The sequence below is a fragment of the Oryzias latipes genome, chromosome 13 (genome assembly GCF_053564925.1).
Source record: "Oryzias latipes strain Hd-rR chromosome 13, Olatipes_Hd-rR_3.1".
NCBI lineage: Eukaryota > Metazoa > Chordata > Actinopteri > Beloniformes > Adrianichthyidae > Oryzias > Oryzias latipes.
The window spans coordinates 4,699,043-4,725,693 of NC_136249.1; the positions used below are offsets into that span (position 1 = coordinate 4,699,043).

At 45.7% G+C, this 26,651-nt stretch overlaps 1 protein-coding gene across 1 annotated transcript in view; it reads right to left on the reverse strand.

Moving 5' to 3' along the window:
* Positions 1 to 3,918: 3,918 nt before the first annotated feature.
* The window catches only part of ulk2 (unc-51 like autophagy activating kinase 2), a 29,453-nt gene continuing 6,720 nt past the window's right edge, over positions 3,919 to 26,651 (reverse strand). The window contains exons 4-27 of the mRNA XM_023961291.2: positions 20,840 to 20,872; positions 18,145 to 18,181; positions 16,793 to 16,966; positions 16,579 to 16,652; positions 16,344 to 16,445; positions 16,209 to 16,267; positions 15,408 to 15,490; positions 15,261 to 15,311; positions 15,088 to 15,176; positions 14,765 to 14,933; positions 13,826 to 13,886; positions 12,049 to 12,198; positions 10,802 to 10,947; positions 10,651 to 10,725; positions 10,199 to 10,461; positions 9,945 to 10,123; positions 9,680 to 9,789; positions 9,425 to 9,553; positions 9,121 to 9,350; positions 8,345 to 8,523; positions 8,133 to 8,251; positions 7,836 to 7,993; positions 7,586 to 7,721; positions 3,919 to 5,728 (exon numbers count right to left, since the gene is read on the reverse strand). Of these exons, the coding sequence (XP_023817059.1) occupies positions 5,664 to 5,728; positions 7,586 to 7,721; positions 7,836 to 7,993; positions 8,133 to 8,251; positions 8,345 to 8,523; positions 9,121 to 9,350; positions 9,425 to 9,553; positions 9,680 to 9,789; positions 9,945 to 10,123; positions 10,199 to 10,461; positions 10,651 to 10,725; positions 10,802 to 10,947; positions 12,049 to 12,198; positions 13,826 to 13,886; positions 14,765 to 14,933; positions 15,088 to 15,176; positions 15,261 to 15,311; positions 15,408 to 15,490; positions 16,209 to 16,267; positions 16,344 to 16,445; positions 16,579 to 16,652; positions 16,793 to 16,966; positions 18,145 to 18,181; positions 20,840 to 20,872 (2,871 nt within the window). The 3' untranslated portion in view covers positions 3,919 to 5,663. The remainder of the gene's footprint in view (positions 5,729 to 7,585; positions 7,722 to 7,835; positions 7,994 to 8,132; positions 8,252 to 8,344; positions 8,524 to 9,120; positions 9,351 to 9,424; positions 9,554 to 9,679; positions 9,790 to 9,944; positions 10,124 to 10,198; positions 10,462 to 10,650; positions 10,726 to 10,801; positions 10,948 to 12,048; positions 12,199 to 13,825; positions 13,887 to 14,764; positions 14,934 to 15,087; positions 15,177 to 15,260; positions 15,312 to 15,407; positions 15,491 to 16,208; positions 16,268 to 16,343; positions 16,446 to 16,578; positions 16,653 to 16,792; positions 16,967 to 18,144; positions 18,182 to 20,839; positions 20,873 to 26,651) is intronic.

Consider the following 26,651-nt stretch of genomic DNA (forward strand, 5'->3'; position numbering starts at 1 on the left):
ACAGGCCGAGGACGAGGCTGTGGAGGGACAGACTACTCTTCAAAAATGTCGTAGACGATATTTACAGACAAGCATGAGTCACATGCAGCACTGTACCAGTCATCCCCCAGCTAGAATACCCAACAAATTACCTGTTACTCTGTAACCCTTGTGCTATCTTAGGCACTTTAACATTGGGAGTTGGGTCATCCAGACCTACTAGACAGGTGGGGTCATCTAAGATAGCACAAGGGTTAAAAGTAATCCATTCGTAATCCATTACTTTTCAGTATAATTGTACCGCATGAGTCCTGTAAACCTTTAGGATGCTTTCATCACAGTACCTGCAGCAGAAGATGATGTGGGGTGATGTGAAAAACTAGTCTTGGGAAAAACTAATTACAAAAGCATTTGTCACAGTGACATGTTACTAGGAGCTATAAAAACTAGTGAGAAAGACATCAGTAATCAACATTTGGTCACATCTTACATCATAAAGATGCAGTAAAATAGATTTTTTCCAAAGCAAAGAAGCTTTGTGGCGTTAATGAAAACTTTAGGACTAAATTCTAGGAGGGTAAAACCAAAACAAAAGCCAGAGTTTTCTTGTTTTTTGTGTTTTTTTTTTTACATCATCTTGTTAAAGATGATGAAGACACAGAAGTGCCGTGCACTTTCACCAGCAGTACGATTAGAGGACTGGCCTTCAGCTCCAGTCAGTTTATTCCACAATAACAAACATTTAGATGATCAACTCTGACAGAACTGAGAAACTGAGGTCTCTAGCTTCACAGAAAAATAACAAAATACTTAAAAACAAAAAAAATAAAGTCTTTGGTTCTGTGAGATCTTCCAGAAAATTTGGCTCAGCACTCAAAGTTAATGTAAAAAAAAAAAAAAGCTCAAAATGTAAAAATGAACCAGGCCTTTATAAATGAATACATCATAACTGAATGTTTGCCTTCTCTAGATGGGTTGATCCTTCCAAAATGAACCGTTAATCCAATCGTATTAACTGTTTTCAGTTACACAAAGCCGTTTTCCTCTCTGTGAGGCTCGTTTCCTGTGGAAACATCAAATCCAGACCTTCTCCTTTGAAGAGCTGATGTCTGCTGCTCTGTCTAACACCCTGGGAGGGCTTCATACTGCCCTGACGCCATGTCAACATCCTCAAGTTGACATCCCCACTCCCCTGGAACCTGATGGGAGAGGGCCTCACACCAGAGAGAGGACAAACACGACCACTGCTACTGCTGCTGTGTCTGACGCTCACCCACTCCTCCAAAAGACTGGGTCACTGCTGGTAAAGTCAGTCATTGATGAGACCTGTAGTGCCCCACTGAAAGTCTCAGGCTTCCCTCTTTGGATCAGCTGTGTGTTAGAGAGCAGGAGAGCCTGATGGACATGTCTGCAGGTGAACTCACCTTCCTGGGACGGTCCTCCAGTCCATTGCTCTGGATGGAGGACTCACAGAGAATGTAGTCTGGAAAACTACATTTGACCGTAGTCCATGAACTCTCCCCATGTGATGCAGCTGCAAAGAGCAACATACGCTGCTGTGAGCAAACATGTGAAGCTCGGTGTGTCAGATGTGGGTCAGTAAATGTTGGTACCAGAGAATTGCATCCATCCATGTATAGTAAAAGGAAATAATAGTCAAGTGCGGGCGCCTTTGTGGCACAAAGGGAACTCTGGGACTGTTTTTACCAGAAGCCTCACCTCTGACTCAATGGAATTAAATGATCAGTGATCTTCTCTGTTCACTGTGTTCTGCTCAGCTCAGTTTAAGACATTTTAGGCAGCAATATTACATTTGGAAGTAACCGGCATGCCGCAACAGTGTTGTGGCACCAGCTCCTCCTGCTTGCCCACATTGGTGTTGCCTGTGCAAAAAATGCAACCGACTCCTGGCAGACAGGCAGTCCCTCATCACTAACAGGGGCAGATCCTGCAGAGATCTTTAGTTTGAGCTCAATTCTCCTGCAGGACCTGCAGGAGAATTGAAGCAAAAGCAACACAATGACCATGGAGAAGTTCCTCCATGAGTTGGCACTCATCATCTCTGATGGCTTAACAACAGATGCACTTCATGATGAGAGGGGCAAAAGATTTGGGAGGTTAGTAAAAAGACCCAGACTGAAAACTTGCAAAATACACTCAACACAACATAAACCACATTTGTGGGGTTTTGTGGTGTTTGAGTTTAGGTTGTGATAACTACAGACCAATTCAATCATATATACTAAATTAAATATCCAATCTGGACTGAAAAATGAAGATGAGATAAAAAGATCCCAGCCAGAGAAATGTGATTGTTGCAGCAGCAGCAGTGTCCAGGCTCAGTTGAAGGTAGCAAAATGAAAATTAGGGAAAAATCTTAATCATCCAAACAGCTTTTGTGAAAACAAACATCAATCTAAGCAAATGCAGCTCAGTCTCTGGCTCAAGGATGATAAGTGAAGATAAAATGAGGATCTCCTGAAGCGGTCCTTGTGGCAGTAAAGCTGCGCTGACTTTAGTTTTGAGGAGTCTGCAGCTAAAGGACTTACCGAGAGAGTTGTGACCTGCTGCAACAGCGCCCACCAGTGGCAACATGGTCAAGGACCAAAAGATGACCACCACTCCCAGAGGCTGAGGTTTGAGGAAGCTCTCTTTTAACAGTGGGGGCAGCTGAGGAGAAGCCCACCAGCTGGATCTCTGCCTACATCGTTTTACCATTCTAATCTACCAAAACTTTTCCAAAGAATTTCAGGAGACGAGGCTCTTCTGGGTGCAGCAGTTCCCACCTTACAGCACCATCTTTCTTCACAGCATTGGTGACCTCCTGCTTCCGGTCTTGAAGGAATCTCTGCAGCCCAGACACCTGTTGGAGTCAGCTTGTCTCGGGATGTGGGAACTTCGTGCTTTATCACACTCTTTTCAAAACGCTTCAACCACTCGTGCTCGGTCTTCATAATCAAATATTAAGTTGCTAAAGTGTTCGTGGTGGCAGAAACCAAAGAAACCATCAGCAGAGCAGATCAAAGGCATAGAAGAGAAACAGTGAACATTTATTGCCACTCTGACTCCAACCAGAGTCAATCAAGGGTTCTGAAAATCCTTCCCCTCGCATGAGCTACATTTTAAAACAAAGAACATTCAGAGAAAGATGCAAAGATGTCAGCCCTGAACGTTAGGCTTCTTTCATCCCATTTCTCTTGTTTTACAACAGATGTTCCAACGATTTTATGCTCCTCTTGTTTTCTGTTCCATCACTGCTAAAATCACTAATTTAGTTTTCCTAATTTTAAAAAAGCAGCTCCAGAGATTTTACAGTTGGTTTATCTTCTTAATGTTCTCTTGTTGCAGATACAAACATATCTTTTTTTTGTTTCATAACAAAAGCCAGATGACTTTGTCCTTCATTACTTTCTGGTTTCTATCTACAATGACTTTTTTATGTCCTATAAGATGTTGTAGGAATTTGTGTCCATCCATCTTCTTTCATTAATGCAGTTACTAACCTTTACATTTATCACAGATGTCCCATGTGCCTCTTTTCTGTCCTCTACGGTCACATCATGGTCACATGGGATCGGAGGCTTTAAGCTAGAGATCCAGTGAATTTGATAACATTTTCTCTCTGCCGCTTCTTCAGGCGTTTTAACCTCTTATGACCTGAGCTAATATTTGACCTAAACGTCTAAACATGTAGTCACAAGACCCCAGTGAATTTACTGTGGAAATGTATCCCAAAATCAGATGTCTACTCCAGGACACCAGGTCCTAAAGTCCAGGTAAAGCGTTATTGGTGCACAAAGAAGCCAAGGTCAGCTGGAAAAATCTTCAAAAGGCATCACACCACAGATGAGACATTCTTGTCAGAAAAATGTCCATCCTTTACCTTTTTAAAATAACAGGATAATGGCCTCTGCTTGCACACAAAAACCAGGTGACAGCTTAAATTTCACTCTTTTAATAACAAAGACTGTATCAGTGTTCCATAAAGAAGAGACACCAGCACGACTTCAACATTTCTCCTCTAAAAAAAACAAACCTGTGCTAGGAAAATGCACCATCGAGGCGATAGGAAAGGTGGGGGGCGGAGTCTTCTGAAGGGGACAACAACCGTGGGCGTACATTCAACATGGTAGAAGTTCTGAGGGGCTAAAAGCAGGCGGGACACCCATGCTTCATGTTGACGTTCGGACTTGTGGGGACTTCATGTGGCTGATGGACGCTGAAAGCCGAATGTTTGGAGCAAAAATCAATGCATTTCACAGGAGGAAGACCGCCCAACATGTTTGTACAGAGAAAGAAGGTATTTACACGGATGCAGGGGAGCCGGTCAGAAGAAGGCACCTCCTTTTCTTCACTAATGACATCCAACCAGCACATCTGGAAAAACACTGCCAGGAGCACGGCACGTGACATGAAGGAGGTGGAGAGGGCGTGTGGAGTATGAAGACATGGCTCCCTCACTCTCTGCTCAGAGCTGTGATGTCAGCAGCAACAGTCTTGGGGGGGGTGGGGGGTGGGGGGTCTGAAGGTTTGGAGCTGCCGTCGGCTAAAATCTTTGGCACACTCCTGTTGCGCCAACAGTGGTTCTTCCTTTCAAAACCTTGGCAGACACGAGCAACTTCAATACAAACGCTTCTATTTACATACAATGGTTTGTGCTCTTTGACAGGTGAGGGGGGCTGAACGGCAACACCCCCCTGGACTGGTCTCACACTCACAGACACCTTCCCCTCCAAAACCAGGGTAAGGAAATCATCACATGCACCAAATGTAAATATTTACACCTTTAAAACTTTTTTTTTTAAAAAGGAGCTACAGATTCTGACAAACATAAAAAGTTATGGATTTGTAGGACAGTTGTTATGGCGGCTGCAGGTCAGGAGGACGCCATGACATCACACAGCGCCAGAGTCACTCCGTCCACTCACCCCATGCTGGCCTCAAGCAGCAGCATCAAACATCTGCTTTTACCGGCAGGGGTCTTCACCTGCAGACGGACGGAGACCCTCCACATGCCCACTCCACAGCCTTTCACACAGGCTTGTCCGTCGTGCTCTAAAGGCAGATGTGTGCTGGGGTGGGGGGTGAGGAGTGGTGGGGGGGCAGCACCCACCCATCCACCCACACAGAGGACATCTGATCATTCCACAATAAAGTGCTTGAGCTAAAAAACACAAAGTATAAAAACCAAACAATAGAAGTAGACGGTTCCTTTTCTCCGATGGGGTTGAGAGAACCGGGGGGCTTGTTGGGCTGTGGTCTCAGTTCCATCCTTTTCAGTGAGCGGCTCAAAGCCGTGTTCCCGCCCCAAAGGCGGGAAAATCTGTGTTCTTCCAAACCAATAAATATTACAAAGAGAAGATAAAATGCAGAGTTCATTTTCAAGAGAATTTTAGAAGCCGGGCTTCTTCACACAAGGAGCTCAGGAGCCTGTCTGACAGTCCAATGAGTCCTCCTTTTCCTCAGACATGACATCCAGATCACACAGTCCTCCTCAGACGTCCTCCTCTCCGTCATCTTTGGTTCTAAGGCTGTGCATCAATCATAGTTTGTCCCGAATGCAGTCATGATAAATACTGATGAAACCAAACCAGGGAAAGTGCTTGATCTGCTACAGGAGGGAGGTGTGGTCAGAGGTCTTTAGGCATGGTCCCGGGGGTGCTGGGAGGGGCGGGCGCAGCCTGCTACTCGTACAGCGTGACAGTACAGTAACACAGAGTAGAAATCCTGCGGTCCACACTGGCTTTGTCTGCACAAAACAAGCACACAGAAGACGTGATTAATATACAATATTCAAACTACAGATCTCCTTCCAACGGTTTTTCTGGGCGTGGCAACTCATCAGCTGTGTCTGAATTCCCTCACTACTCCCTAACCCCTAAGAGACTCTATAGTGCGAGACTATCTACAGCTCTGGATGTTAATATTACTCAGACACAACCTCAGACACAAACCTGTTTGTTTAACAGCAAACATGTCACTCAGACCATCTATGACTCCACTGTGTTGTGATGATGACAACTTGGATGGTTGATGAAAAACACATTTAAAGGGGGCCTCTATATCATGCTAACATTATAATATACTCAAAAGCTCAAAAAACAACCTCAAAGCAGTATTTTCATCCGTTCACACATTTTCTTTTAAACCAGCACTTTGAACACCAGCCCCTCTTAATCTACAAACACAAGGGGGTTCTCGCATGGTGACGCCCCCCCTCCAGGAAGAGTCTGTGCTGCCAGCACCGCCCCCAAGCTAACACACACACCCACTTTCTGCGTGGAGCTACAGTGATCAGCTAAATGCTTTCCGTTTCCATGCACAATGTGCACATCCATCTTTGAAAAAGTTCGGGTGTTAGTTTTCATGGGGGAGACGCAGACACGCAGACATGCATACTATACACTAGTGTGCCGTGGGAGATGGTCAAGTGTGCCGTGAGAAATTGCCCTCATTAACTGATCTAAAAGCATTAACCATCTCCAGGAAATCAGTCTTTGTTCATCCAAACAGGCCCTGATAAAACACTAAGTTAAGAATATGAAATATCATAAAATATTTTTTTTTGTGTTTATATGATTCTATTAAAGATATTTTGATAAGAATAACGGGATACCGCGATTTAGCTGCAGCTATAACTGTGTAAGGAAAAGTCCCGCCCCTTTAACTGTCTCCACCAATCATTCTTGAAGGCTTAATCACATGTCATCAGTCTGACCAATCAGAAGTGGTTAAAGTATTCACTTCCTTGTTTCGATTTAGCGCAAAAAAGTCTCTCTGTTCTAACAAAAATACCAGCTAAAGCTCGTCTTTAGCGGTGTAGCTTTCCACAGAATCTGGTATCAGACTGGAACAAGTGAACAAAACCATGAAGCTCAAACAAAGACGCTGGTCTTTCTGCGGTCGGCGGATTACGGGCACTACATCTCCCATGATGCAGTAAAGTGACTGTCTTAGTGCACAATGAGTCTCTCCTCTCAACGTCTTAAAACAACGAACACACATCAAACAGTTTTTGAATCTTTTGACTTAATTTTTAATAAATCTTTTAGAAAAAAACAGCTGCAGCTTCCAGGGTTTTCTGCAACAATTATCACAAAAATGCATGTGAGATTGCGGAGCGGCTGTAGATCAATACAGACTGAGCTTTTTCTTTTTTTTTTTTTATCTTTTTTTTTGGATGCTGGTGTGCCGCGGGATTTTTTTCAAGGTGAAAGTGTGCCGTGGCTCAAAAAAGGTTGAAAAACACTGGTCTAGAAGGTCTAGAATAGCATGATACAGGCCCTTTAAGTTACTTTTTTTTTTAATGAAAGATTGTTCAAAGGCAATGCATTGTGGTCTGTATTCACCAATCTAGCGAGCTTTGAAGCACACTGGTTTTTCGCGGAGATTCCTGGAAAATTTCCAGGGAACTGGACTTAAAAACTGTAGATTGGGACAGCACTGCCAAATGGTGAACGCCCTAATGCAGTGCATTCAGTAGTGAGGAGTGAAGGAATTCCACGTTCCTTTAGCTAAAACAAAATCACCACATGATGCTCTCCTCCTCAAAGGCTGATCACTTTCCTGCTTGTGTGTGTGTTTGTGCGTGTGCACAGGTCCTCACATTTCATTACGTTCTCCACATCTGTGGGGTCCTGCAGGATCTTGGACAGTCCGTCCAGCAGCATGGAAGCCTTGCTGTAACGGTACGCTATGTCCTCCGTCTGCTTGAACATCTCATCCAGAGCAGCTGACTGAACCTGATGAGCACACACACGTACTTTATCCACTCCATCACTGACATGTGACCAAACACTACATTCTTCAAAAGGCTCAATGAGAACGTGTGGATCTTTCCGTAATGTGGGACCAACCATTTCCACCGCGTGGTTGTAGATGAGCTTCTCTGCAGTCACGCTGTTGATCTCGTCCACAAAGCGCTGCTTGTCTGAAAAGAAGTAGTTGAGCTTATCGGTCAGCTGACGGCAGAGGGAGATGCAGCTCTTGTAGCGCTCGTTCAGACTCTTCACCACTACGGAGGAAGGAGGGGGAATGTTTATTTTTCTACATCATCTTTCCAATAAACAGTAAACAGAACATGGCTATGACAGAGGAAGTGAGTCAGCAGAAGGCTGGACCTCCCAGTTTGCTGCTGCCATGCCAGTTCTTACCCTGTTTGACAGCAGAGGACGGATTGAGTTTGGCAGATTTAATCTGAGCCTTGGCCAGATGGAGGGAGGAGGCCAGCAGCTGTGCTGCCTTCATGTAGAGCACCAGCTGTTCCACTTGCCTGCAGGGGGCAGCACAATCACACCCCATCAGACACATGCAAGGTCCACCCTGAGAGGACATGATGAACTTGGAAAGGACTGTTGCTGCTCACCCCCACTCTTTACTCAGCTGGCTGATCTGGTCCACTACCACACTGTCCTGGGGAGGGTACAGGGACGCCACCGATATTCCAAGGTCCGGCCCCCCGGCTCGGAGGGCTGCCATCTCCAGGATACAGTCCGTGAATGAAAGCATCATTCTGAGGTACATCAGGGTATCCGTGTGCTCACGCTGCCCAAAGAGAAAAGGATTTGGGGGTTCACAGTCCAATCCAATAACCCAGTGTTTTTCACATTTCCATCAACGGTTTGGGATTCAGAACCGTTTTCACGGTCACTTCAACTGGTTGACTGTGGAACTTTCAGTAAAACATGAATGGATTTGATGAACCATCCATTTTCTCAACCCCTGGGGTCACAGAGTTGCTGGAGCCTATCCCAGCTACTGTTGGGTGAAGGTGGGGTTCACTCTGAACACAGTCTGTCGCAGGGACACACCGTCACTCCTTCACACACACACACACACACACTCATACATACATACTTTAGAGTAATCTATTAGCCCATGAAGCATGTTTTTGGACTGTGGGAGGAAGCCGGAGTGCCCGGTAAAAACCCACGACTGCACGGGGAGAACATGCAAACTCTACACAGACAGGTCCCAGCTGCTGCGTGAACTACTGTGCCCCCGTGCAGCCCTACTGCTGAGCAAAGGCAGGTTACATCCTGGACAGGCTTTGGTGAACCAATGTTGCATTTTGAAGTGAAAACCTGCTCAGTTTTGATTGATCAATGTTGTAAACCCAGACAATAGGCCCCTCCCCCTCACCTCCATCAGAGTCTCCTCGGGCAGCTCCGGAGCTTCAAAGGTGATGAACCCTTCCAGGCTGGGAGGAGAAGTCCCATATGGGATGTAACGCAGGCTGCTCGGTGCCCCTTCTGGGGCAGACTGACCAAAGCTCCCGGGAGGAGACGTCCCGATGGCCATACCTGGGGGTGACCCAACGTGTAGTCTGCCACTGGTGGAGCACAAAGAGCCGGCCGAACTGTTGGAGCCCACTGAGGGAGCGAGGAGAAAAAGGTCAATGCCCCTGTCAGACTGCTCCCAAGAACAACTCAGCGGCGCTGCTCACCTGAGGTGGTGCGAGGCCGGGTGCCGAGGTGACTGCAGGTGGGAGGGGTGCTGCTGCTGGGCGGTGACCCCACAGTGAAGACTACAGTTCGGGGACTAGCTGAGCCCCCCTGAAGCAGCATGCTGGGAGCTGCAAAGTTCAAAGAGGGAGAACCGTTCAGGTTTATGTCTCGCTCACTTTCTGCTGCTGTTCTGCAATCCTGCAGTTTTAAATCAAAATTGGGCCGACAGGGGCTCAGCCTGCCAGCAGCCGTACCGGTGTCCATGGGTCTCTCAGTGTTCAGGCTGTCCGTGCTGCCCTCAGAGGGCTGGCCCCCCAGCGTGATTCTGATTGGCTGCTCAGACAGACGTCCTGTGCTGACAGACCTGTGTGCGGATAGCAGACAATGTCAACAATCTGTCCAAACTGTTCACCTTTCCCGGGGTCTTTTGGGTGACAAATGATGGTGTCTATTTCCAAGAACCATAGAGTTTGAACTGCGTCACAAATGTTGCATGCTCATCCTGCCACAGAGTCCCACCTGCCAAAGGTTCTGCTGCACTCGGGAGCTGCAGGCCGGCCAGCCAGGTACGGGTTGCTGTGGTGGGAACACAGGCCTCGAGCTTCCAGCAGCATCTTGGTGGAAGCCGGACTGTCAACCAGCGCCATCAGGTTACAGGAGGCCTGAGTTTTGGGGATCTTGAACGGTGCTGACATGGGCTGCAGGAAGCAGGAAACAAACATCAACAACTGCTGGGGATTTACCGTCTGCACTCATCCCGCCACCTCTCTCACCTTGGTGGGGGACCCAATGATGGTGGGCAGAGGGGACTTCTGCAGCCAGTCGGAAGTGCGGGGGGACGTGCCCAGCAACTTGGTGGGGGAGGAGCCAAGATTGGCTGGGCGTCCAAATTGAGGGGAGTGACTGCAGGAGGAGGAGGGCTGCACGGGATCCGACAGCTGCTTGTGGAGCTTCTGCCGGGTTTGGTACACCTCAGTCAGGGTGGGGGCACTCTGCAGCCGAGCCCCAAGGAGCTGGGAGGGTGGGATGGGGGAACCTGAAGATGGTGAAGGTTCTGAATTAGGAGATGACTTTGCGTACAATTCCTAACACGAACCAAAGGGTGTTTCATCTCCTGAGCTGTCACAGAGAAGCATCAGGAGTCTCTGTGCTGCTCCATGCTTTCAACTGTCTTTCCTCACAGTCTGCTGACTTCACGCACAGAAGCAGATGTCATCTGACTCACCTCCTGAGGAGCTGCGGGGCTCCTGGTTCTGCAGATGGCAGCAGCAGTGACCCAGCTGCTCTGGGATAGTTCCCACTGCAAACACAAGCCAAGAGCGTCAGGAACACCCAGACCAGCATGTCTGCAAGCTTCTCATGAAAAAAACGGATACCGAGTGGAGAAGGGGAGTAGGGCCGAGAGCTGCCCGTGGACAGGCGCCGGCCCACAGTCTGCGGCGTGTCCCCGGCACTGGGAGACCCAGAGCCCACTTTAGGAAAGCCCATGGGGCTAGTGTTAGAACGTCTCACTGTCCCAGACCTGCACCAAAAAATAAATGACATTTAAATGATTTCTTCCTTTGTAGTAGTGTCAGAACGTTTGTCAGATCTTTAGGATCAGGTACGATCAGAATGCTGACGCGCCTAATAGCCCTGTGACAAAGTCCTAATCCAACAACTTTCAGTACAGTGAAAATGCATCTGAATCCACTTACAATTATAAATGACAAAAAAATGCATGTGCTTGATGGTTTCACAGACTTTTCCATCAGACCCCCCATCCTCACCCCCCACAAAGGCACAGGACTGCCGGTTATGTGGGTCAGCAGAGCCAGCTGCAGACTCATTCATTCTGGACTTAAAAGCTACCAGCTCAGCAGTGGGCCGGGTTCAGGCCCACACAGATGGGCTGGTGGGTGGACCCCCGCTGGGCTCAGCCTTAGTGCTTAGCTGGTTAAGCTTAGGGGCTTTTGAAGAACCCACGTGTTTTACCACAGACCCAAGCCAGTGTATCACTGAACAAACAGATGCACAACTCAACACAGAAGACAAGACTACCCACAATCCACTGCAGTGAGCACCAATAACAAAGGCTTAAATGGTTTTTCAATTTCCAACTACAACAAAAAGAAAAAGACGATGGAAAAGAAAAGAAAAACAGAGAAAAGAGGTCAGATCCAGAGTTTATATTTTGTTCTAGTCTCTCCTGTTTTACTCAGCAGAAGCTGCAGCTGCCTGCTGCCCATCATCATGTCAAGTAAACGAGACACCCTGAACAGCTGAAGATGCAGAAAGAAACATTTCAACCTTTGTTTGCTGCATCTTCTCCCTCCAGCGTAGAATGTCTGTTACAACTTTAACAAACTTTATGGCTTTATATGCGCTTCATGAGGTTCTGATGCTAAATCAGAACTCGGCTGAAGGCGGCAGCCTGCGAACGGGAAGTTCAAGACTGAACAACTGCTTCGTGTCGTCGTAGAAACCACCACCAGAGCATCCAGCAGCACACACTGACAGCTGGTGCTGCGGTGTCAGTAGCATGTTGGGGTTTTTCAAACGGCAGCAGAGTTTGCAGCCTAAAAACCTTTTCTGATGCGAGAGACGCCTGCTGGCAGACAGACACACCGTGGGACGCTCTTACCTCGGCGAGCTGAACAAGGTGCTGGTTGGGCTGCTCGACAGGTTCTGCTTGATGCGCTGGTAGTTGCGAACCTGAGTGGGAACTGGGATGGGGGTGGTCTCTGCCCGTGGGGACACCATGGCCGTTTGCCCCTGGGGGGGTTGAGGCTGCCTAAAGAAGGACAACAGAGGCAGGAGGCAGTTAATCCCAACTGCATTCCTGCACAGCAGCAGTCATGACGAAGACGTGAGAGCAGCAGAGCTCGAACGCCTCCTTTGTGAAGAACGCACAGCCGGGCAAAGCGGAATCTACACCGTTTCACCACAAAGGCAGAGCCAGAGGGAGACGAAAAGGGGGCGGAGCCTCCGTGTAAACACTGAGCCCCGACCAATAGGGTTTAAGCTCAGAAGGAGGGGCAACCACCGGCACGTGTCAGACGAGGCTTCCTGATTGGTCAGACAGTAGAAGGAAGTGAGCCACAGCTCATTTACATGTTTCTGTTACTCCAGGAGACAAAATGTTCTGAACATGAAGCCAGACCCACATCCACAGAGGGATCATATGAACAGCAGGAACAAAGGAGCAGGGGGAGCAAGTCAGCGGTTGGAGGGGGAGGAGTCTGGGGGGGGGGGGGGGGACATGTGCAGCAGGAACAGGTCCAGACAAAGAACTGCAGCAGGCGCTCTGGTGAGACGTAAACATCACCACGTGCCGTCCTCCTGCAGCACGGTGAACTCGGACAACAATACAACCCCCACCCAACGCTCGCAACTTCTCTCCTTTGTGGCGAGATCTGCTGCTTTCCTTCAGAGGGAGGGGGCGCCCTTTTGACCTCACTCCTTTACTTCCTGCCATATCTCTTTTTTAGAGCACCTCCAACGATAACCTCCAATCATCCGTCAGGACAAAAGGTACAGAGGAGATAGAGTCGGCTGTGGCAGTGGAGGCCCCCGGGAACGCCGTCAACAAACGCCCCCTCCCCAAATGTCCCCTCACCAGCCAATCATTGACAACTTTATGTAATCAAAAGACAGTTCCACAGAAAGTCTTTCAACCTCCAGCACAGGAGGAGAGGGGGGGGGGGGCAGACAGAAAGGCATTGTGGGAGATTCATGCTTCAGACTAATTCCACCAGCAAACAGGAAAAGGAGGGAGGCAGGACCACGAAGCAGCAGACGACCAGAAACAAAGAGCGACAGACAGCAGGGGTGTTTCTGTGCTGAAACCATTCCCTGGCAGCACAGAAACACCCCTAGTCTTTGCAGGGGGGGGGGGGGGGGGGGTCACAGTTTTTCTGAGCAGCCTTGGCTGACGCCCACTGATCAGACAGATCTAGACGAGGCCAGTGACACATGTGAATCCTGCCCTCGTGCTGACAGAAGGTCGTTCCTCCCGTGGTCTGCCACTTCTGGACTGGTCAGAAACATCACCACAAGTAACACATGCAGCTTCCCACAGCATTGTTCATCACTTTGTCACGTTCATTTGTTTTCTGCAATCAGAGATTAAAGCGATGCTTCAGACACGCTGCCTCCATAACTCTAGTAGAAATCCTTTTTGTTGAAGGATTTCTTTCTACTGCAGTCATGCCTCCATGCTTATAAAGCAGCACAGACTGCTGCCTCTCTGACAGTTTAAAGATGGAGTTGAACTCATTCTGAATGTTTTCAGCAGACAGAAATGCAGGTTAAGTTGTGGGAACCCAGCCAAGGCACAAAGGGGAACTTCTGGCCACAGGCTTTATTTATTTTTTTAATTGTTCATTTCTTTCTAACAGTGAAGAAGAATCTGAACTTACCCTCCTCCACACATCAGGAACTCGTTGGAAGGCCGGCGACCCAGCAGCACTGGTAGATCATCTGTGGTGAAAGAAAATAAAAAGACAAGAAGTGTCACAGGTGGCAGCAGCCTTCCTGAGGCCTCAATCAGAGTACACCTCCCTGCACAGACTCTCACTAAGGCAGGGAGCACGAATTTCATGTTGCGGGGGTGTTCATGTTTGGATGAGTGTGCAGCATAACAGCTCTTGTTTTCTTATTGGTCAAGAGGTCTGTTGTCCACAGCTGCCTTCTTTGACGCCAGATTCTCTGCCTGCTTCTTCAGGGACAGGCCTTCTGTGGGTCTGTGAGCTGCAGGTTCTGAGTTGCACCTCTGCAGCCGTGGTTTTGGCGCTTCAACTGCTCAGTGTGGCGACGTTCATGTGCAACTCCAGAACATGTTCGATCTGAACCAACAGTTAACTTTGTTCAGGCTTGTGTGGGTGGAAAGCTAAAGTTTATGTTCCTCCTCCATGTTCACACAGTTCTGTTGTGGAGGTCACAAATGCAAAAAGAGTACATGTTTTCCAAACCAGTTTGATAAAATAAAAATTAAAAAAAACTGACAAACATGCAGGAGCCTAAAGAGCTGGGATCTTTCCAAACATGGAGTAGATCCCCACACAGACAAAAGAAAGAAACTACCCGACAGAGCAAGTCACGCCGGGTGCAGAACAAACCCTTCACAAGCTGAAGTATCAAAAAAGACCCAAATTACAAAGCCAGTGATCCACTTACTGCTTGGTAGATCAAAATACAAAGGGGCTTTTATTTTGAAAAGCTCTATAGGACAAACTGTTAATCAGTATTCTAGCTTTTTTGACCTGGTTTGAGAATGATCCTAAAGACAAACGATTTTTTCCTTTTTAGCAGGACTACTCAGAAAGTAACCGCCTGTGGATGTGTTGGCGTGTTCTTACAGCTGTCAGCAGCGATGTGAGGCACCAGCACAAAATCGTCTGTGTCGCAGGAAGAGTTCTTGCTGCTGGTGCTTCCGGCAGACTCTTTGGAAAGCTGCAGGAAGTTGGGAGGACCGAGTGGAGGAGAAGATAGACCGTCTTCAGCTAGAGTCTGCATGTCTGGGAGAGACTGTGTGTCCAAAGACAAACAAAAGAACAACTCAGTTATAAACTCAAGTCACGAACATTAAGATCACAACACACAGTAGATAGGATTCATAATTCATGATCTCTGCTGAGTGAAAGTGTAATCCCTCGTGAATGAGGGTTCATGAGGGACTCACAGGGGGGGAGCTGTAGCGGATGCATGGGGAGCTGCCACAGGAGCTGTCTGTCACAGCAGCAGAGGTGCTGGGGACCGGCACTGGACACGCTGGGGGGGGGGAAAGTCCACATCAACATGGCTTCAGACTGGACGTTAAAAAGGTGGTTGCAGGACTGTTGCTTTGAGGCTTACACTTTTTGATGGTGGAGGAGGACTCCAGAAACGGGTGGCTGAAGAACGTGTCTGCACAGGGGGGGGTGGACACAGAGCATCAATACACAGCTGACGGACTCCACGGCGGCGGCGGCTGCTGCAGCAAAAGCAGCTGCAAACACTCACCAAAGTCCATTCTGTCTTTCTGGTTTCTCTGCAGCAGACCAAGCAGAAGGTCAGTGAGCTGTGGGGACGTCTCCCTTGGGATTCTGGGGAATGAAAACAACATCATTACTTGGTTCTGGGTGCTTGGACACAAAACTCTCCAACTGAACATCAAAAATTGATTGAGTTGAGACGGATCTTGCAGAGTACACCTGCTGGGATGAGCAACGGGATGGCCAGTTAATCAGGAACTAAGATGCTGCAGCATTGTTCATCCTCAAGCTAAATATTACTGTGCAAGAATGACAACATTTTCTATTCTTATGATGGGCAGAGCCTCTGAAACCTTATGTAGTTTAGTGGGGATGGTTAGTTCGCTAAAACATTAACAAACACAATGAGAAATTAAACGAAGCAGCCGAACCCAGAGGATCACTGTGTTAATTATGCTTTTAGCGATTGCATTGCATCAAATTTAGAATTATTCATTCAAAGCCAATTGAAAAACAGGAAATAAAGCAAGACCACAAGAGTTTTATGTAGAAACACATTTTAGAAAGCTTTTCGATGATGTTGGTGATGGAGATTAGAGAGGGGCTTCGGTTGTGAACCCGACTGCAGTAATGCAGCACAGAAAAGCCCTGAAAACCAAGATGCCCATTCATTTACTCAAGTCCTGTGACAGCTGCTTCAAAACACGAGAGAAGTCAGAGCTTCACCATTTCCTTCAACCCCTGGCAATCTCTCCATTTCTATACCAAGTGTTTGATGGAGGATCAGAGTTTAAAATGAAACATAATCCAGGCAAAGGAGCTCACGTACATGGGCTGCAGGTTCTTGTTTTTCTCATAAAACAGCCTCAGATCTTGGGGGCTATTCGCCTGAAAATAGATAAAGAAATTACATGTACTGAACCAAACGTGCAGACAAACAGCAATCAGTGAGCAGTGCACCAACCTGAAATGGAGGTTTGCCGACCAGACACTGATAGATGACGGTTCCAATGCTCCACAGGTCGGCCTTGGCATCATAGTTCTGGGACATGATGACCTCTGGAGCCTGAGAGAGGAAAAAAACACTAACCTCAGAAGAAAGTGGCTCTGAGAGAAAAGCAGCGTTCACATGTTTAGCAGTTGTTGATTTGGACAGAAAAACTGAGCCGGATAACACACTGCTGCGGGTGGAAACTGACCATGTACATGGGTGACCCACACAGCGTGGCAGCCATCATGTTGCTCTGGAGGTATCGAGCAAAGCCAAAGTCGGCTGCAGGACAGAAGCATCAAACCACACGGTTATGGAGAATCAGGGAAGAGACAAAAGTGCCAGATTTCAAGTGGTATTTCCAAAGCTTAAACATATTGTCTCTTGGCCATTATATTAAAAAGAATCAACAGCTTTTTCACCTATTTTAACGCGGATGCTGCTGACGTTGGACCTCTTGCGAGCGGAATAGGACAGCAGGATGTTCTGAGGTTTCAGGTCACGGTGGATGATTCCTTTGCTATTGAGGACGCGCATGGCAGCCGCGATCTGCTGCAGGAAAACCCTCATGGTGTCTTCTCTCAACGTCCCTTTAGCTAAGAGAAAAGTGAGTGCATTTGGTGAAGAGGTTGCCGTTTCTCAATGCTATAACAACTGTTTGTCCATGGGAGTGAGAGGAAACATTTCTGAAGCAAATCAGCTGATTGACAGCTGGCTCCCTCCCTCTTCAACACGTTGTTGCATCGTTAGAGCTTCGTGGTTGGAGTTTTCTCAAAGAGCTTCATGATTGGTCTCCTGTGGTCTGCAGATTAATGCTGACCACTTAGCACATGATGTAGTAATCCTGCGGTGAAGAGTCTAAACTAAAGGCATGAGGGCTGCATTCCCCAAAGGCCATGAAACAAATCGGCTTATCTTTATCAAAGCTGTGTAAATTAGTGTAAGTGCTGAAATCCTCTCATATAATCAGGAGCATTCACTGAAACACAGCAGCCTCAACATGAATGTAATCCCAATGTGACACTCTGCCCTTTGACCCATGATGGCCCAGAAAAAGGCACTTACAACAATGCAGACGTTTTGTAACGAGAAAATCCCAAATATGATTTTTAACGACTTCAGGCTCCACTTTTGGCTGACAAGTGAGACAAAAAACACAAAGATGACCACAATCTAGTTTAAAAAAACGCGTTTTTTGAAGATGAGCCAATATTTACCTAGAAAATAAATATCAATAGATTATATGAATCTGTTATACGATGAATCAATTTTGGTTTAAATTAATTCTTGATTTTTTTTCCGGGCGAGAAAAAAAAGAAAACTTAGTTTCTTTATTGCAAGAAATCCCAATGATTGATCAGTTTAGATCACTTTGTCATTTTAAGACAAAGTTGGTTATGATTGGAAATGTGAAAAACAAAGATATTAAATATAGTTGAATGGAACCGATCCTGTATTTTAGCGGTGATAACAGACCTAGGGTGAGCCAGACTCCAACTGAAGTCGTTACGAAACAACAGATTAAACTTCAGATATGAGAGTTAACCCATCTTTACTGACAAACTGTGCTTTGTTAGCAGGCAGAAGTGGGCTGTGTGCCCAGCTGCACACAAAAACAATAACGCACACTGCTTAACGTCCCCACATCATTAACGCTCACTTTATTCAGAAACATGCACATCACCCCCACACATTCCTCACATGAACACTTGCAGCTTTGATGACTTTGTACGGACAGTTATCTGTGTGCAGCAGAGATGAGCGTGAAGCTTACCTTGCAGGTAGTCAGCCAGATCTCCTCCATTGCAGTACTGCATGTGAGAAAGAGTCAATATCAGCAACACTCAAAGATCCAACAAAACGCTGCAAACGCTCAGAGACTCAACATAACACAATGGATGCACTGAACTGCAGCCTCGTCCATCAATCTGATAGATCATCTGTGGTGATATCAAAGCCCAGACCCCGCTGGGGGCCTCACTTCTCCAGAGGAACACAACAGCTGCATGCAGGACAACGTCTGTTAGTGCTGCAGCCATGCGTCAGGTCGATGATCACAAACCACAACCTCAGCTAACATTTCACCACACAAAAAACCCTAATCCCCATTTGCCATTTGACTAGAAGAATCAGGCCACACCATCCGTCCCCACAGTTTGTCTGAGTTTGATTTTCTATAGTTCAAATGATATGTAGTAGTCTACGGTCAAAGATAAACCAACTTTTATCGTATCTGACTTGTGATTGTCTTTTTATCCAGTCTGATCATCTGATCCTTATCCAAACTATTCTGATCGATCCAACATGACTTTGTAACGAGCCTCACAGCTTCTCCTCAGGATTTGGAGCCAGTGTGTTAGCAGAAGTCACAAATGTGATCCAACACCGACTGGGATGAAACGACTAATCACTGCTCCAAATGTGTTCGTGTTCTGATAATGATGTGCATGTTATGGAAACATTTCTGTAGCATAAGTAAAAATAAAAGTCAATACCAGAAATGATTTTTCATTTTCAAAATGAAGCTGCATTTCTTGACTCAAAATTCTCACTCTATTTTCTGTGACATAATTAAGGCGAAAATGCAAAGAGGGGATTCCATTTTCGTTTTGGCATTCACCGTGTGAAACGTGTTGCATAATTCATTTCCAGTTAGCATTTTCAGGAGGGAGGCGGGGCGATGACATCATCGTCGGTCCTATCAGCAAATGGCAAAATATTAGCACGATGAAGTCTGTGCTGGAGCTTATGATGGGGCTGCAGCTGTCCTCGAACGGCAAAATCAGCGGAAAGCAGCAGGAGACTCTCTTCTAAATGTTTTTTATTACTGTTATGATCATTATTAAGGGCCTGTTTGCTCATATTTTTAAATCCGTGCGGTCGGTGCTTTTTTTTGTCTTGGCTGCAAGGATCAGGAAGAAGGGTTAGCATAAGGCTAATATGTGTTTATAGCATTTAGCCGCGGATTAACCTAAACTCTGTGCAGGCTATGCCGCAATGAGCATCTTGGATGTTAATATGTGGGAATAACATCAGCCTTTATTTTGTCTGGACACCACTGGAAACACAAATTCACACGATTGTCAGGTCCTCGTAGCTGCATTTCTGCCTTCTGGGACCAGCGGGCCCGGGAGGGTGCTTTGATACGGCATTTGCTCCGTCCAAAGACGAAGCTAGTCTGGGGGAGGCTTCGAACGGACGCACCGCTGCCCGCAGCTCCAGACCGCAGAAGGCTGAGATGCTGCTACTCAGTCCTGAGAAATTGTAACCAATCAGGAGGGCACAGCGGCACCCTCCCCTGCCGCTAATACAAAGCTACAAGCCAGGCCGCACTGCTCCTTGACATGTCGTTGTCTCTTGGCAACCATCCACACCGAGTGAGCACTGACGTCATCGCCCCGCCTCCCTCCTGGAAATGCTGACTGGAATTGAATTATGATGCACTTTTTGCTTGGTCGATGTGAAAACGAAAATGCAATCCCCCCTTTGGATTTTTGCTTTAATTATGTCACAGAATGAGCGGTGTTGACTAAGAAAATGAAAAAGTATTTTGGTGGATTGCTTTTCTGTTTAATTTTGAGTCAAAAAAATGACGCTTCATTTTGAAAATGAAAAAGCGTTTCTGGTTTTGACTTTTATTTGGAATCTGGATCTAAACTCTACGGCTGGATAGCTCTGATATTAATCACCATTTTTGTTGCACTGCTAATGTTAGGTTGGGGTTGTGAGGGGCTGTCAGTTAGCAGTAATGCATGTAAATAGATGGATGATGGGAAGTGGGAACGGGCTTACTCCAAGCCAACAGTCCAGCCCATAACTCAGAAGTGAATTTCTAATTAACCACAGAAACTATGTCCTAGAAAACAACACAGGCTTTATTTATTTGGGCTAAAAACATCATAATCATAATTAAAGACCACTGGGAACACTTTAAAAATAGTTTAAAAGATGATTGAAGTGGGACTTCAAGCAAAACCTGTAGAATCTTATTAATTTATCTTATTTTTCTGTGTGATAAAATGACCAAACAACCATCACTGACTCCCTTTGCCTTCCCGTCCAAACCTTAAATTGTGCCGAGTCAGGATAATCTTTATTCTAATTAATCGTCTTTACAACCTAAACAAAATAAACTGTGAGCTGGACAAACACACAACAGACCGAGTGTCCTGTGTTTATGTGGCTTCACTGTAAAGACAGAGCACAGCTCTCAGGACGGAGCTGGAGGTGAACTCCACTGATGTTTTTGTCCTGCAGGCAGCTGAGAGTTGAGTAACAAAGCTGAGAGATGCCAAAGTTAGGATGTAAACAGGTCTATGATTTAAAAAAAAAAAAAAAAAGGAAGAAGGTTTCAAAGAATAGAGGAACAAATGTAGATTGACAGACGGAAAACATATTTTCAGCACAAGCAGCAACACATGAGAAGTTGCGACACAAATAAATATGAACATGTGTGCATCTATTCTTACCTCCATGACCAGGAAAACAGAATTGGGGGTTTCCTGGAAGAGAAGAGAGCCAAAAATCAGTAAAAGAAGTAGATTTATCTAGAAGCAGCTGCCAATCTCTGAGAGCCAAGAGCCACTGGACAGAATCCAAAGTAAATCTTAACTGAATTTATGGTTTGACAGCTCTGGTCTCGTTTTGAGGCCCACAAGATGATAAACAATCCCAGAGCATGTGGAAAACAACGTCAGAGGAAGATGAGGTTTGCATTGTCCGACATGGAAGGGAAATATTTTAACAGCATGTTTCTGAAATAAATGAAGACATCAACCAATAACCTTCTGTTTACAAACAAGGTTTAAGAAATGATTGGAAAGTTTAAATCATGCAGAAGGTCACTTTTTCAGAAAGGGTAAATATAAATAGAACAGCCAAAGAAAACTCTGCATTTTAAGATGCACGTTTATTTGCTGAAAAAAAACAGAAAAAGGGTGTCATGTCTTCAGATTTGAGTCCTGCCGCCTCAACTTCTTTTCCACCAAAATTTACAAATAATTCTGTTGTTTTTTTTCATTTTGTCTCTCATAGTTGAGCTACACTTATGATGAAAATTACTGCCCTGTCTCATCTCTTTGAGGGGCAGAACTTGAACAATGGGTGGCTGACTAAATACCTTTTGGCCCACCGTATTCATGTTGGGAGGAGCCACCATGTCAAAAACACACTGATAACAAAAGGTTTGCTGGTCAAGCGGCGTCTGTGAGGAGCCGTACATCAGAGTGGAAGCTCTGAACTGAAGTCAGGAAAAACACAAGTCTACAAATAGCAGCACTGAGGTTGCTTGTGGGTAGCTGTGTATTTTCATTCCTCACAGTAAGGCGCTCTCATGTGCACCCTCCCCTGGTGGCTGCAGTTGCCTCACAGCTGAGGAAGAGGATGCATTTAGGATTCATATGCACAGACATGGTGGCAGTTTAATGCCAGGAGCGTCTGCTTAGATTGAATCCACGTAAACGGTTTTCTGAGGCTCCAACATAGACGAAGGCTGAGCCCAGATAAGACCTGCGATCTTTGGCCAGAGAGGGCAGGGATCCAGAGCCAGCCCTTCCAGCACAAAATATTCCAAAAACAACAGCAATATAAAAAGCTGCTCCACTGTCATAACAGGGTCCCGTGCATGCAGGGTAGAAACTGTTATGCAACCAACTCAACCTTAAAATGCAGGAGATGAAAGCAGTTTATTATCCAGCCAGCTTCATAAAAACACCAGAACAAATGCATTAAAAACATGCACACACACACACACACAAGCAAAACACAAAATGCTCTGCACTGCCAAGAGTCTGTGTGATTCACATTCAACACTCGGTCTGGTTGGCTGCTCGCTCATTGCGTCACACTCCAGCTCCTGGAGTCAGAGGTTATGCAACAACATGGGGGATGGGAGCCCATCCAGTGCATCAACATGGTTATGCGTGTGCATTGTTGACACTGCAGATCATAGTTTATCCGAGCCAGTTCGTCACGCAGGGAGCGCCGTTTTCAGATTAACAGCAGATGAGCAGGGAAAATGTACATTTATATGAATGAAATGAGGTCAGATAGTGTGAGACCCCCACAGCCCGGGCAGCAGCCAGGGGGGCCCCAACCGTCACTGGTTACCTTCTCAGCAGGAGCTGGTAAATATTTAAAGGGCAGAAGTGTGAACAATGATTAAAAGGAATTGTTTTCACTGAGCTCAAATCTCAAGAAGACAAAAGAAGTTTTCGGCTTTGTTGACCTGACTGGTAAATATTTGGTACCTACACCGGGGTGGCGGTTGCCATGGCATCACTTGTCGAATCTAGAGCCCACATAGAAATGACTTGTGCACTATGCAGCAAAAATGCGGCTCATTTTGATCGGGTTTTCCCGTTTAAAAAGGAGAGTAACAGAAAGAAAAGCTTGAAGTTACACATGACCGTTCCAGGGTTTAATGACGGAACACGCAACATTTCCACACGCTCTGTTCTGCAGCCATGACTCGCCATGCAGGACACACATGTGCACAGACGGTGGTGTGAGTGCTCTTATGAGGAGATCTCACATGTGCTAAAGGGGGGGGGAGATCTCACATGTGCTAAAGGGGGGGGGGCTCAATGTGGGCCATGTGACTGGGAGGGTGTTAGTGTTCCCAGTGAACAGCAACAGAGCCGTCCTTTGAAGGCCCCTCCCAGTTTAATGCATAGAAAGCAGAGCTGTGTGAAGGAACGCAGACACACGACTTCCAGGAAACATTTCTGAACACCAAGAAGCCCACAGAGCATGCTCTGTTGCTCTTTTCCCGTCTTCCCTTCATCACACCCAGAAAGACCCAAACCCCCATTTTCAGAATGAATATTTAAAAATATACATTATAAAAGTTATATTTTTGGGTTACATTGTCAGTCCTGGCTTGGATGCTCTTCACTTGAGGTTTTTGTTCATGTAAATAAGTCACAATGTCATGTCTCCCAAAAATGAGCTGAACAAATCTTGCCACTGGTGACCAGCTGTGGAGAAAAATAACCAGACAAAAGCAGAGGTAGCAGTGAGACGTAAAGCTAGGAAAAAAATGGAGCAGTGGGTTTCACACAGACGTGTTATGAGGGGCCACTTCTGTGCTGTCAGCAACTCTGAACACTGACAAGAAAACAAGTTAGGTTGCATCAACGTGCCATCATGACTAACATCTTCAAAGCTGTTCATTAAAGTCTAACCCAAATTAAAGTGTAGAAGAACAGCAGCAAAACTGAAATTGGGGTCTTAAAACTTCAATGACCTCACTGCTATCCAACAAAGTTGAGCTACTGCTGACATAACTTCTTTTTTCTGTCAGCATCTCTAGAGGAACTCAGTGGAACAGACCAACACCCTGAAGTCGTTTCTCTGCATTTTTAAACACTTGCTATTATGGCAATTAAAGTGTTTGTTCCCCACACATTCAGTGTGTACAGATTTAGAAAAGTTGCATTTAAAACCCTTTACAGACCTTTTTTAGGTCAAAATTATAGTCAACAGTAGAAAGAAAACACACATCATGTCTGATTCAGCGAACATACAGACATGGAATTATGCAAAAAAAAACAGCCAGATAAGAAATCTGCCTTGAGTTACAGTCTAATCTGCAAAACAAATTGAAAACTAGTAATCAATGCTGTTCTGAAAATCTATTAATATTCAGATTAAGAATCACAATTAAACAACGCTCTTCGACAGATTAAGCAATCCGTTTCATAGCTAGCTCCTAATAAATGACCTGTCCAATGAATAATCCCCTGACAGCATGTCCCTAGAATGTCTTCAGTAGAAAAACTGGGAACAATAACAGGTTGATGGAAGTTAGGACTTCTGCACTCAGATATAAAGAGAATACACTGCTTTTTTATTTTTTGGGACTTTAGCCTTCCTGCCACCAAAAGAGCAAAGTCCCAATGGAGATTTAGACCAAGCTTATCTTGGAGTTATACATCAGTAAAATCATCCGTCTTTACTACATAAAACCAAACACAGACTGTGGTTGCTCTGTCAGAAAAGTCCTTCATCTTGAGCCGCAGCAGCTCAAAAAGTAGGAAACATTTTTAGGGTATAGATTCAGGGGAGTCAGTGTCCAACCAACCTGCCAATGAAACCCCTTAAACACGCCTGATCCAGGTCATCAGCAGCAGAAAAGGCAGGATTTCTGAAAAAAGCAGCAGGAGGCCTGGAGTTTGATGGACACCATCATTTGATGCCCAAACCACCATTTCTGGGAGTTTCCCTATCATCACTGGCATGCACATTCATTTTTCTGAATATTTCTACAACATTCAGGTAAAATACATGATTATTCCAAAAGGCCTCACTGGCATTATAGAGTAACATGAAGATAAAGGCTCACTGCTTGGAGCAGGAATCTCAGAAGAGCATTTCAGCTCAGACGGACTGTCAACAGGACCACAGGTATGAGCACGGCTCCTGACTGGACGGCCATCCAGTCTGGGGACCGACTTGCATGTTCAGCTGAAACATCATGTCTGGATTTATTCACCATAAAGTCACATGTTTCAGAAATTCCTGCCATGATGGTGGAGTTCTATAGAATCAGTCAGTTTAGCAGCATCACACACACAGACACTGTTATTTTATTGACTGATCTTCTTCGTTTATGCCGATGTCCCAAAAGGTTCTGATATGTATCAATAAATAAAACGTAAGAGGTTTAGAGCTGCATATCTGCTCAAATGTCACTGTGACATGAAGCTAAATTTAACTGAGCTGCTCCGGCTCATTTGATGACATTTTCTAAGTAGCTTATCTGCCTCTGCATGTGAACATGGACACATGCTGACGTATCACTGCGCATCTTTGTATGGAAGCTGGCCGGACAGACGGGGAGAATCAACTGCTTTTTTGCCCTACTTTATGTAAAAACTGTTTTTTTATAAACAGACTTTTATTTTAGAAAATGAATTTGATTATTTAAATACCGTTGAATAGAAATTCCATTCAGTTTTTTGACAGTAATATGCGGCTCGGCCAAAACTAAAAGCAACATTTAGGATGAGAGCAGAAGACAGATTGAACTCATTCTACTGGGCAAAAAGGAAAATGATTTGTGTTTTCTATTTCCACGCAACAAATGTTTCACTTTGAAAAGGAATGGCTTTTAAAGTACGGACAGTAACCGCTCACAAAATAGATGCGATTAGCTCTATTGAAGCTGAAACAGGGCTTTTAGAAGAAAGATGTCAGACGTCCACTCAGACTAATCAGCTGTTTGGGGTTTCTCCGTCGCCACGCCACAAATCCTTTATCAAAACAGAATCTGTGTAGAAACAACTGGTACACAGTAAAGCAGCTTTATTGCTCTGTACTTTTGAAAAGTGCTATAAACTCTTCACTTATGATGTTCTCATGGTTGATTGTCTACACTTGGTTTTATCTGAACTTCCAGCTACTTCATCTGGTACAAAGTTCAGCAGTGAGAGGTTTGTTCAGAACAATCTCCGTCACCAACAAAAACAAAACATGGCGTGCAGTTTGAAAGCTGAGTCAGAACAACCTGATCTTTCCTACGTCACTTGAAAGGCCCAGAGAGCGGTGCACACCTACAGCTGAGCAGAGATCACTGATCCTTCCCGTTTCTATTCCCACAATGAAGCCAACCAGGATAGGCCAGCTGCTCCGGTCAGCTCAGGTTACCGTTTCAGAGAATGGGATTTCACAGGAAACCACATCCGATGACAAACCTGCAAGAGCTACGGATGCAAGACGGATAAATCACCAAGGAGGAACTTTGTCTAAAAATAATAGCCCAACAAAGAAAGAAAAATGCTGCCAGACTTCACTGATATTCGTCAGCTGTCACAACACTGAGCATGTAAGGACAGTTAAGGGTCTATCAATGAAAAACCAACACACAACCTCACTGTCCTGCTGGAAAACAGCATCCCAGTTTCACATCAGGTTCCTTCTCCGCTTGAATTAATCAAATGTGTCCTCTGCTTTCTATCTGAAGGGAAGCCAACAACTAGTAGATGATCCTGTCATCTGATTCTTTAAAAGAATCCAGATCTGAAGCCTGGGTCCCACTGAAGGATCACTGGTCATGTGCCGCCCGCCTCTCTGTAGGATCAAATGCCCTCCATTCCTGTCAAGGCGCTCTCTGGTTTCTAGGAAGCTGGCATGACTGGAAGAACAGCTAAACTGGTTCACCCCAAAGGTGATGACACACCACAGCGTTGTTGGAGATGTATTGTGTGAAAATCAAAAACATCTGTTTTTAGGGGTTGAACGTGTGTCATTTGCTGTCCTGGCTAGTTCTGGTAGATGAAA